At 41.4% G+C, this 12901-nt stretch overlaps 1 protein-coding gene across 7 annotated transcripts in view; it reads left to right on the top strand.

The window, feature by feature from the left end:
• The window catches only part of LOC111071075 (homeotic protein proboscipedia), a 36317-nt gene that overhangs the window by 3035 nt on the left and 20381 nt on the right, over positions 1-12901 (top strand). For 3 of the 7 annotated variants that reach the window (XM_041595105.1, XM_041595106.1, XM_022362202.2), the window contains exons 2-3: positions 471-1103; positions 12219-12233. In XM_041595105.1, coding sequence (XP_041451039.1) covers positions 563-1103; positions 12219-12233 — 556 coding nt within the window. In that variant the 5' untranslated portion in view covers positions 471-562. Of the gene's footprint in view, positions 1-255; positions 355-470; positions 1104-12218; positions 12234-12901 lie in introns of those variants that run through there. The other 4 variants (XM_041595108.1, XM_041595107.1, XM_022362195.2 and 1 more) reach the window with 3 other exon arrangements.

The following is a 12901-nucleotide window of genomic DNA, read 5'->3' as shown; positions in this document are numbered from 1 at the left end:
TCCAATAAGAGTCCGATGGCTGTCTGATTCGATCTATAGATTTCGATTTTAACAAAAGAAAATCTTAGAACAATAATTTGACACTAAATCGTCAAAAGGTTCAATGATTTTTCTTCTTCAATGGCTTACAATGTGATGATCGAAGCTTTTTGATGGGAAAAATGGTGTCCCAATTCCGTCGGCTTTTCAAAACATAACATACGTTTTCCAAGAACTGTTCTGTGTGGATGTTGTGATTACCTTAGAGACTCTTATCAAAATACAAAAATTTGATTGATTGCAATAAAAAGTATTGGACAAATTAAGTGAAAGGAGAACTATAGATCTCTAGTGAGTTGATTTATCTAAGAAAAGGTTGCAGTTCTTTCTTTCCAAACAGTTTTTTTTGTTAAAACTCTCTATAATATTTATCTACTTTATTCCCAATATGGCCCTACATTAACCTATATCAATATCTGCTCTCATTGCAGGTTTCCTCACTGATCAATACATAAGACTCTACTGAACCCAAAAAAGACAAAAAAGCACAAACTAAATTAGAAAAGAAAGAAAATTCAAAGCCATGCAAGAGGTCTGCAGCACCCTGGATACAACCCCAATGGGGACGCAGATCAAATCGGAGTCGCCGCTCAATCCGCTGCAGGTGCAAACGGGAGGACAAACCGCACTCCCCGTGGGCGGTGTTGGCTGTGGTGTTGGCGGTGCTGCTGCTGTTGGTGGTTTGGTGGGTCAGGGCACGCAGCAGGGTGCTCCGGCCGTGCCGGCGGTGATGCTGGTCAACAAGATGGCCTCGAACTGTGATAAACGGGCCGCGGACACGGCCTACTGGATGGCCGCCTCCGAGAGTGGCTTCATCAATTCGCAGCCCTCGATGGCCGAGTTTCTCAATCACCTGAGTCCGGAGAGCCCAAAGATGGGAACACCTGTTGGCATCGGAGGCGGCGGTGGTGGTGGTGTCAATGTGAATGTGAATGTCGGCGTCGGATATCCGGTGGGTGTGGGACCAATGCCACAGACACCGGATGGCATGGACTCGGTGCCGGAGTATCCCTGGATGAAGGAGAAGAAGACGTCGCGAAAGGGCAGCAACAATAATAATCAGGGTGAGTGCAAGATCGGGCAGAACGAGAGAGTGAAATGCGAAAGTCTCATTAATCAAGAAATCAATGCAATTTACCTTGCAACACGATGAGTAGAGGCGCAGCATGGCGGCGCCTTCTCTAGAACGGGGCACCCATGACCATACCCATGCCCATGCCCATGCCCATACCCATACCCTTTCCATTTATTTCCTTTCCTTTTGTATACGTTTCCCACTTGATCAGAGACACACACGCACTCGCTCGTCTCGGGGCACGGTTCCTTTGATGGACAGCTTCGGAATGATGTGCCGGCAAAGATCTGTTATTTGCGATCATTTGTAACAATTTTCGAGGGGCAGACCAGTCCTCGGACCGGACCAGACCAGACCAGAGCTCGCTCTGGAAATGCTTCATTTACTTCCCTTCGAATGTGTCGATTTCATTTGCGCAAGAAATATACGAGTATGCGAGCAAGAAAAAAATAAGAAAAGATCGAGACAGCCGCATTTAAAATAAATGAGGTATCAAGGTTGTCCGACCATACGTTTTCCTGTCCATGCTGCATGCCACTCCACACCACAAGTCCACTCCACACTCCTCGCTCACCTCTCTCTCACTGTCTGAGAGCGATTGCAACCTGTTATTTAGGTTCATTTGTCAAAATATTTTTTCTTGTCCCCCTTTTTTCTGATGCCTTCAATCTAGGGGGGAAAAGGCAGCGGCAGCACCGGTTGCCATGTTGCAACTTGCAATTGCAAGCCAGGCAGGGCCTGGGGATAGGTTTTGTGTAGCACATACAGTGTTTCGCGGCTGCTGCTGCTGCATGCACCATTTTAAAGCTTTGCCTCCCATTCGCCATTCTCCCGATTCCCCCATTCACTTCGCCCAGGGATACATGCGGAGCGGCCAAAAGAGAGGGGTAGAGAGAGAGTTTCAATTAATCACTTTTATCGGATGGACAGAATGCGAGCAGCAGCGGAAATTTGAATGTGTGAGAGGCGGTGGAGCTTGGCAGCTGCTTTAGATTTTTCTTTTGGGCTGCTGGAAGAGCAGGTGGGGCGATCTATCTTACTCTATCACTCCTTCATGGAGATAAGGCTTTCTTTGTAGCTGCTTTAGCATACTCTCACAGAAGCTGAGACTGCACAGATAAGCTAGCAAGAAGAGCAGGCGACGCTTTGTTGATCTCTCTTCTCCTTCTCCCGCCTGCAAAGATTTGATATTTTTGTTACGGTTATGACGTTGCTGCTCAAGAGAGCGCGCACCTTGAGTAATGGGAGAGCAAACGTAAGACTGCAAATGCTCTCCATAAACTGAGGCTAAAGCTGCTTCTGCTCTCTTTTTCTACTTTACGTTCTCGTTCTCTCCTCACTGTTTAAGCTAATGATTGTTCTGTTTCTACTCTGCCATTCAATAAATACCTTAAAGAAGGAAGATCCTCTATCAGGTCAGCAAATGTATTCCCAATCTAACGACTCCATTGCCCTCCTGCAGCGTTTTCTAATGTAAATCTCCGTGAGACTATTTGCCACTGCACTGACTTAAACTAATACAATGCCAATTAATATTGACCACACACTCATGCCACTCATTCGCCCCGCCACCCGCCACTATGTTGACAAATGAGTTACACTAATCCCATGGAAGGTGTCGGTGTCTAGGAACACAGTAGTCGAGTCCTAGCGAGTGTTTAACCTCAGAATCCCAACACGTGGCTGCCACAGTGCAGAATGTGTCCATCCAAGCAAAAGGCAACATGCACGAAATATTCCCAAGAGAGGGGGAAAGCAAATCTTCCCTTTCGGTTTTCTGGTCTTTCTCTTGTTGGTACCCCCTGGTGAAAGTGAGCCAATAAATAGCCGTGAAGCATTCCGAAGCAACCGACACTGAATCCCGTTGAAGGGTCAATACATCTTTTCACTGCCACCACACACTGCCGCACACTCTGCGGCAAGGGACTCACTATGATGATGGGGTGAGGAGGACGACATGCTGAGCGATATGGATTACAAATGATGTTGTAAATGTCTGTCCATACCAGGATGCAGATGGAGGGAGACAGAGACAGAGACAGAGAGAGCACACCGCTGTGTGCTCTGGAGAGTGTGTGTGTGTGGTGTGTGTTGGCTGGTGGAGTGTTTGTTGAACAGTTTAATTTGTTAATGTTGTCAAATTAATTCCTTGTCAAACGGTAAACGATCTAAACGAGACTCTGGAGGCAAATCTTTGAGTTTTAGAGCACAGTGAAATGGCTTTTGATTGAACCAATGATCAATGCTATGGGGAAAAGGAGTGAAAGGAGGTGTGAAGCTCGTATCTGAATGAACTGAGAGGCAAATTGAAAAATTCGTATATTCTTTGACCTCCCTTTCTACCTTTAAAACCTTTTCTACTGAAATATATCCACTGAAAACATTTTTAAATGCGAATCAACAGTTGAATTAAACCTTTGACAGGCACTCTGCCAGTAGACCTATACCAATCCCAAGCATAAAATGCCCTCTGCCACATGGAATAACAATTTGTATCCATGTTCCTGCTTCCTCCTAGCCTAGCGGGGGCACACACTCATTGTTTGCCACAAATTGTTTGCAACGCATCCTGAATTTTAATGCGTGCCACGCAGAAGCCCGTCAGAGGATGAGTTCCATTCCATGTGGAGTGTAAGATGTTGATTGTGCCACCAAAAATTGTGCTGTACGCGCCACTCGAATGAGTGGAAACAATAAAATTTGTGGCAAGTGTTAATTAGGCGTAATGAACCGCAAGCAAAAGTTTGTAATTGTCGTGCAACATGTTCAAGTTTTCAGCGTCAAGTATCTGCGAGATACTTCATCTCTTTCTGTGGAAAGGGGAGTGGAAGAGATATGCGGTGGGAGTGGGGAAACCAATAAAAAAAAATTTGACTTTGTTCGGGGGCTCCGGCTATTGAAAGGCGGCAATCCATTGGCAGCGCCATCTGTATCATCCACTCCACTCCACGCCACATCCACTCCACCCATCGACCATATGTTGCGCCAGGACCAAAAGCAGTTCATCCTGGCTCCTGGTTGGGATTTTCTCTGGCTATGGCTTGAGGGGTTCATTCCGGGGCATAAAAAATGCGTGCGGCACGACTGGAAACTTACCCCCCGAGGATTACGATTATAACAAACCATTTATCATAATATTTATGTTGATGCGTTGTGCTTTTTCTCAATGAAGGTCCCCGTCTCTCTCTCTCTCTCTCAGAGCTGCGGCGCGGTGCCTTTTATTATTAATTTTATTTATGATGAGTCATTTGCACATTTATAATTTTAACCTTTACACTCGAATTCATTCGCAAACCGAATGCCGAATGCGAGTCGAGTCGAGTGTAAAATCCAAAGGGAGTCTCCATTTCAATGCCAGATATGCAGATCGCAGCGAAAATTGAACAGATTCCCATATCCAAAATTGTGTTGGTGTCGCTGAGCAGTGGAAGGGTTGCTGCAAGATTTATTTAGTTATCGATTGAGAATAATTGTGTGGTTGACATTAATAGACTTTCGATGGTGCAAATTGAGGGGAAGGTCTCTCTAATATCGAGTAAATCAAGGCGAATGATTTATGCAGCTATAAAATTTCATGCTATTATTCTGAGACGATCGTTAGTCAATGAATGAGGCAAATTGTAATATCAAGCTACTATATCCATAATTTTTGATAAACATATGATTATTTCTTCAGAAAATGATTACTAATTGTTATGCATTTCATACTCTCATACAAAAAAGAGCTGATCCGAGATAAACCTTTCCAAATACATCCCATGAACCCCTTTTCAGCTTCCATTCCTTTAAAGCCCCATTTAGATCCATTAAACCATAAAACTCCCGCCCAGTGGATAAGTGCCGCCTCCTACTCTGCCAAAAGGTAAGCCCGACTCCGTTGAACTTGAAATTCATGTCGCCGAGCATTAAATTAATTGAGGCTCGTCAAATAATTTTTTGGTGGACTAATTACGCGTCAAACGATGAAAAATTTCCATGGTCTTCGTCTCAGGATTTCTATCTTTCACCTCAGTTGGGGAGCTGTGCGCATTTTTCGGGGTCGCCTTCAATTAATTGTTACGACTTTATTATGGAGATAAGTGCACACAGCGTCTTGGCTGGAGACAACAAAAGGGTTCTAATTGGCAGACCGCAGAGGAGGCGAGGATAATGCCGGGCAGACGTTTACGCCCCAAAGGGTTTTTCCATATTTTTCTATGGCTTTTTCCTGTGTTTTTTCCTTGGGTTTTCCTTTCATTTTTCCCCTCTCCAGCGTGACTTTGGAAAAAAGAATCTGTTACAATTAGTTAAGCTCGAAGGCCGGCGGCTGGCCCAAAGTAAATTTTGAGATTATTATTTTTTGAAGCCATTTTTTTCGCAGGCTTTTTCTTATATCTACAAACTGATTTGTCATTATTTTTTAAAGCGTAAAGAGGGCGAAATTTATCACGGAATTATAAACATTAATGCGGTAGGGGACCAGGCACTTGCCAGCAACTGCTGCGAATAGGAAAAACTGAAGTATGAGAGGGAAATCCAACTGAAATATAAACCTTAATGCCAATCTTAGGTTAGCCATCATCTACTATCCGTTTTTCCTTTAATTTCCCTCTAAAATTGGCCATTTGTTTGCCATTTCCCTGGCAAAAGTTTGACTAACGTCAACCAATATCGATTTAATTTTATTTCCCACTCATTTAGCTAAAAGCGTTTCAGTGAAAAATGAAAATATTTGCTCACGATTAAATTAAAAAAACTGGAAAACTCACCAACAAAAAAGAAAAGCGAGAAGGGTAGGGAGAAAAGTGTAAGAGAGAAAAGCATTTTATGAAATGAATGCACTGACACTCTGGCCTCGCCTTTGCCTTTTGGTAAAATTTGAATACATTATGAGGATAGACAGGGGATGGACATGGACTCCCTGCAAATAAACTGCTGGCGAAGACCGTCCCCCCAACCCCTGCTCTGGACCTGCCACACCCCCAAAAGAAACCCCCCAGAACGACGGACGGGCATGACAATGACACAAAAGCCGCGCACTTAATCGCCGTGGATCACATTCCGTAAAAACCGCGACGATAAAAAATTTTTTACGCTCCATTCTCTGTGTACTTAGTGGAATGGAAGGGACATTGCCAGTTCTCCCACTCCTAGGTCCTTGTTCCTTACCCAAGCCCCCCGCATGGCGGTTGACCCGCCTGTCCGCAAATTTCCCTAAAGAAGATATCTCTCTGTCCAGTTTTTCCTCTTCCCTGCTAAATAAAATCAAATCTGAAATTATTTTCAATTTGTACGCGATTTATTTTTATGTCTTTTTTTGCTTTCGAGACGAGACGAGGCAGAGAGTCTCAGCCCCAGCCTCATTGCAGATCCCAGTTTAAACGATTTGTAAACATTTGAATTGGATTTTTGGGCCATAAAAATTGCTTGTTAGCGACTTTATCAGGCGGTGCTCTGTTGTTGGCTAAGTTGTTGGCATTAGTGGGCATCATAAGTAGTGGGGGAAGCACTCGTACACCTCCATATTTATTACCCATACCCTCATTTCGATAGCCAGTTCCCATAACTCAACTGCAAAGTTAATCGCATTGCATTCCACTTCACTGACAATAGAGTTGGCTGACAAAGGTGGCATGGCTCTGGTAGGGGGGTGCACAGTGCACTCTAACAACTATAATAAATTAATAAATTATCAAGTTTTTGCATGAACTACAGTTTTACTTATCAATGAGCTGTGCGGTAGAGTAGCGCTATAATTACGGTGAGAGCCCGTCGAAGGGTGTTGTCAAAGACAAATGACTGTAAAAATTCTAAATAAATTGTGAACAAATTAAGAAATATTGTCGTAAATTGTCATAAATAATCAGCATGCAGTGTTGTGGAGTGTTATTACTGACTGATATTCTGAGTTTCATAATGAAACAGGGAATAAGGTGGGTTTTAAAAAGAGGATTTACTATGTGGGAATTTTATTTTGAAGGTTTTAGAAGTCAGGGGAACATTTTTATTTAAAGAATTTACTCTTAAGTGTTAATCAAAAAAATTGAATCGCTCTATTTCGAGGATGATTTTTAAATCAAATTCTGTATTGATAGTTGAACTTCAAGCTCTTTATTGTCACAAGGTAGATCTCTAAAAATCCCTGAATTTTGTAGAAGAAAATAAAAGATTCCCACAGAAATGTTAAGCTATTCCATAATATATCATAAAAATCCTTTAATTAAGATATCCCAATTGTAAGAGATTCATTTGCCATTAAAGTTATTTCCTGTTCTCCCTGTCATCACCCCACAGATCGCACCACCAGAAAACATTAATTTATTATAAATATATCATATGAAAACCTAGTTTAAATCTCTGATTAATGTAAAAACTCAGACAAAAGGTTTTCCCCACAGGCAGCAGCGACAAGAACAACAGGCAATAAAGTGAAATATATTTAACGGCGTTTAAAAGAGCGTGAAAAGTCAACAAGGACACAAACACACAGCCACTGGCAGGAGGAAGCACACAAAACACTCTCTCACATATGATAACGTCGTAACCCCTGGATAACCCCCGGTTAACCCCTACAGGCGGTGTGGTGTGGTGTGTGTCTCTGATTTAAATAAAACTAATGTTTGTGTGGAAAATGGATTTTATGTGTGTTGTCATCGTCTCTGTCTCACTCTCTGTGTGTGCCTGTTGACTTTCCACAGTTTTTCGGCGTTAGGATTTCTTCCTTATTCAAATTCCGAAAACGGATACGGATTCATTCGGTGGCAAACAGATTTAAAATTTCGCATACGCTTAGCACGTGAATGGGAATATCCTTGAGAGGACGACGACGACGACGACACACCGCTTTCCGTCGAGTCATGCATCATATCTACAGCTGCGGAAACCCCTGGTATCATTGCCAGGGGTTCCAAACTCATCCTCAAGGATTCGGTTTGAGTTTGGGTTACGTTTTCTAGAGAGGTGAGAGGTTTGGGTTTGGGTTTGTGTGTGCTTGGGGGTTGGGGTGTGGCGCGCGTGGTTGACACGTGATTCCGTTGGTCGTAAATTTTCCCAAGAATTTTCAAACATTTTTTAGTGCTTCTTGTAGTTTTTAATTTGTGGCTTGTTGAGCACTGTGTTAACGGTTATTATTTATGGGATTTCGCTGGATGATAAAGCCAAAATTATGGATAGACCAAGTCTCAAAAGCGGATATTACCTGAGTGATAACGTTTTGTGGCAGTGTATTGGAAGAAGGTTTTTGCTCTTGCAACCAACCCCGAAAAGAGTGCCACCAAAGGGCGGAACAGACCAAAAAGCTGTCACTTGGGGATGCTGCTGCAGATGTATCTATCTCTGTGTGTGAGTGAGTGCTGAGTATATGCATGTATGTGTGTGTGTGTGTAAGTGAGTGTCAAGGCATCATCCATCATTTTGGACTTGACCTTTTTTTGGTTGAGGCTAAGCTTCCGTTTAACAGGAGTCTAGCAAGAGAATCTTTAATTTTTGATACGAGTATATGCTAGGAATAGACGCACATGCTACAGATACAAGATACAAAGATAGTCGAAGCAGGAGACGGACAAGCGGGATGGCAGTCAAATGTCAGACATGTCACATAAGCGACTCTCGCTCTCTCTCTCTGTCTCTGTCACTTTGTGTGAAATCTGCAATGCAATGTCTCATTGTAAATGCTGCCGATGATTAAGCCAGAGCATATAGTATCCCTCCCTCTCTTTATGTATCTGTATCTGTCTCCCTTTGGTTTGGTTTTCACTTTTGTGTCGTGTTAAAAATGAATTTGTCATCTGTAAACGGTCTGACATGTTTGCCAAAAAACAGAAAAAAAAACGAAAACGAAATCTTTCACTCTGAGCCCATACATCAATTGTTGTTTCTCTGGTGGGTTGACTTCTCTCTCTCTCTGAAGTCCAGAAGTCTTTGATTGATTTGCATTGAAAATCGTGATTTTAATTGACATGCGATGAGCGAAAGCAATCCAAGAGAGCAATAATTATGTCAATCTTGCATCAGATGCTTGATCGATTGATCGATTGGGCAGGACTTAAGGCTTTAAGTCAAATTTGTGGACTGCTTTAATATAGATTTAAGCTCTAAAGAGGTCATAAGAGACTATAAACTGTATTATTTATTATTTCTTTGACTTTCATTTAATATTTCCCTTAATATATGTGTGGTCAAAAACGTATCATAACTTCCTTAAATAATATATTTGGCTATCCAAAACAATAAAATTGCAAGCCACATTTCCCACAGACAGGTGCCACAAGCATTCAATGATTCGCTTTGAATAATAAACTGTAATAATTGAATGTCTGTAACATAAATGTAAATGCACACACAAATTACAACTCTTTTTGTAGTTATTAATTAAAATTCGTACACAACCATCCTGGACAAATGGAACGTGATAGATGTAATATGCCATAAAAATGGCAATAAGTGGGACAATCATGAACCAATAAAGAGGAAGGGATTGAGGCTCATGGTTCCCTGAGCTTTATAATGGGGGCTCCCCCAAATCGTTTAGCTTTAATTTGATGAGTGGGTTTTGGGTGGTAAAAGGGGGAGGAAGAGTGGAAAAGTGGAGCCATCGTTCAGATCATTGGCCAAATGATTTTTCGAACAATTTGTTGCTTCGCTGGGGATAGAGTCTGGCTGGGTCTGGGGCTGGGGAGGCCTAAAGAGCGTGAAATTGATATGCAATTAAAATAATATTTTTCCAGTCGAGTGATATCTAGAATAATTATTGGTTATATCTCGTATATATCACGTATGGTTATTTTTATGGCCCAACAGATGTCAACAACGCACAAAATATCGGCACCAACAATGCGCTTGAAATAATAATTTTGTGTACCATTAAAGCTACGGTTCAAGGATTTCCACTTCTTATTTTTAATTCTGCCCCAAAAAGAGACGCTAAATGGACAGAGAGAGAGAGAGAGAGAGAGAGAGTTGGGAGAGAGGGAGAGTGGTTTTTTGGTGGAGAGGCAGGACTGAGTGACTGCTGCGGTTAATGGCTTTTGAATGCAAATTCAATTTTATCGCACTCTGTTCACTTTTTAATAAGATTTTCCTTCACTTTCCAGCCCATACTCCTCTCTATCCCCTCTATATTGTCTGCTGGCGAAAGGTGCACTCTGCTGGAAATGAAAATTAGTTGCAAGAATCCCAAAAAAACAAAGAAATACCATAGAGAGAAAGAAGAAAGAACTGAAAGAAACGCTGAGCCAAAAAGACACGCGACTTGCGACCTGCGAGAAATGCTTTTTGGCGCCACAAGCCACCAAAACCTGACTGCCTGCTGCCTTGTGTCCCTGCCCTTGTCCCTCCCTTTTAGTCGTAGCGGTGGTAGTGGTGGTGGTTGTACCTTTTCCTCGATGGGGCACAGCCCACAATCCAACAAATTGCGTTTCGTGTGCAAGAGTGGGTGGGAAAACTGTCAGAATGAATGAGTAGCATGGTCACACCTACTCGACTGTCAGTCATGGGCATGGGCCTCCAGCAAACGAATGGCAATGGCAAAACGGTAACACTCTCCAAAACAAAAACAAAACTGTCCAAGGCGTTGCCTTGAATTTGAAGTTTAAGCTGCAGAAATATTCATCTATAGATGGATAGATATATTTCCAAACATTCTTTTCAATTAGGTAAATGGTCTTTGAGTATGATTAGAAAGTGTTTCGATGTGGAACTGTAACTAGGGAAAGTCTGGGAGTAATGAAGTTGGCGCTCAATGGAGTGGCAAATAAATGGTAATGGCGATTTTTCAATTATAACAGAAGGGAGATAAGATAATGGAACTATGTAAGAATTATGAAGCTAAGATGTACTCTAACTATACTCAAAAATGTGCAGTACCTTTCATAGAATTCAGTACAGAGCCTAAAGAGAATCATTGAAGTGTCTTATCAATTAAATAAATATTAAATGTACTCGTATGTGCTTTTTGATCCGCTTTCTAATTCAATCCCTTACATTTGTTTCTTTCACTAGCTAAAATATTTAGTTCTTCATGAGCTTATTGATTTCCCATTCAACATTTTTCCTTTTTAATAACAGCTTAACCAAACTTTAAAAGACTTTATGAAACCTTTTGAGAGGTTAGTTTATTACTGTTATAAATTGGCACCCAAAAAACCATTAAATGCTCATTGAAGTGTGTAAATATTTTAAGACTCCCGCGACATAGTTTCCAGTCACCTGTAAAGGCAGCAGTAGACTCAAATGCATCCAAGTATCTGCATTCTTTGTGTATCTTTTTTTGGGCTGCAGCATTTGCTCTTCATAAAGAATCCCCCTATACACATGTGTGTTGTAGAAAACTTCTTTCTTTGAAGTTTAGCTTGGCTCAAAAGTGGAAAATAATTAACCTCAAAGTTTTTGGTAAGCGGAAGTTTCCACAGTCGACACATGCAGCACGTAACGAGTGGTCAAGTGGACTACCCCCAAAGAATTTCCTCTGGGTCCGCCAGTACTTAATTGAGAAGTTTCGATAGCAAAAACACAGGGGAGGAAGTTCCCCAGTCCAAGGATGTCTAAAGGAAGCGCAGAGAAGTTTGAACACTCCGCAGTCTATTATTGGAAGGAAGCTAAGGGGTTGGATGATGATGATGGGTGGAAGGCAAATAAAATCATGCTGTCGGAAATAATAGCGTCTGGCCTGGAACTTAATTCCGAGTGGGGAGTTTGGGGTTCCTCCAACTGGAGCCCAAGTTTATGCAGTTTCATAAGCAATATTTGATATTTTTCGTGTGGCAGCAGCAGCAGCAGCATCAGAGGCAGGGGCACCATCTGCATGATTAGCAAATATTTTTGTTTCGATAATCAGAAAACATTCCCATTTCTATCTGGAAGCTTATGAATATGACTGGCATTTTGTCTGTCGATTTTGTCTGGCAGTTATCTTTGTTATCCCAACAGTTAAAGATGGAATAAGCTTTTGGGGGAGAGAAAGTCGAATATTTATTAGAATTTAATCATTTTTGGTGGGAAATTGTTTACGGTTTTTATAGAAATTCTTTTTGCTATCAAAACAAAAAATCTCTTTGCATGCCTAACCCTCACATATAATTTCGTATAATTTTCTAATTGAAACTCTTTTTCTGCTTCTCCATTTCAGGTGATAACTCCATAAGTAAGTACTGCCCCTAAAAGTACACAAAAATGACTCATCCATTGCGCAGCATACAATATATATTTTAAACCACAAAACAAAAACATATTCCAATTGGCTTGAAAGTACGAGTGTGTCCAAAAGAAATACCAAAATACATTTTGCATTCGCTGTATCGTATACAGACAGATAATTCACTTCACGGTAGCAGATCAGATCCCCATAAAACCGCAAAAGCCCTGATTAAATGTTATTAAAAACCTTTTTGCCAGCCTATAGATATAACTCAGCCAAAAAAAACCGCAAAACGAATTTCATAAAATTTCAATAATTATTGTATAATAACTTCGCTTGAAAAAGAAACTATATCATTTCTGTAGAAATACGAGTATATAAGGGGCTTGTTTTCTGACGACCATTTTGTGTATCGAAATCATCTAGAGTTGACCCAAACTGAGGAAAAAGTGAACCCAAACAGAGAAGAAAACAACAAAAAAGTGAACCAATCAAGCGGATGACCATTTTGGAGACGGTTTCAGCGGAAACGTCGCTTTTTCATGTTCGTGACCAAAGTTTAAGTCTGGGCAGGCAACACAGAGACAAACAGAGAATCGGAGAAGAGAGAGAGACAGAAAAAACATACAAATTTTTACCTGAATTAAATTGAGTAACGAAAACACGAAAAGTTT

This window comes from Drosophila obscura, unplaced genomic scaffold (assembly GCF_018151105.1).
Source record: "Drosophila obscura isolate BZ-5 IFL unplaced genomic scaffold, ASM1815110v1 contig_4, whole genome shotgun sequence".
Classification (NCBI taxonomy): domain Eukaryota; kingdom Metazoa; phylum Arthropoda; class Insecta; order Diptera; family Drosophilidae; genus Drosophila; species Drosophila obscura.
Note: the sequence above shows the minus strand (reverse complement) of the source record. Positions and strands in the feature narration are given on the sequence as shown.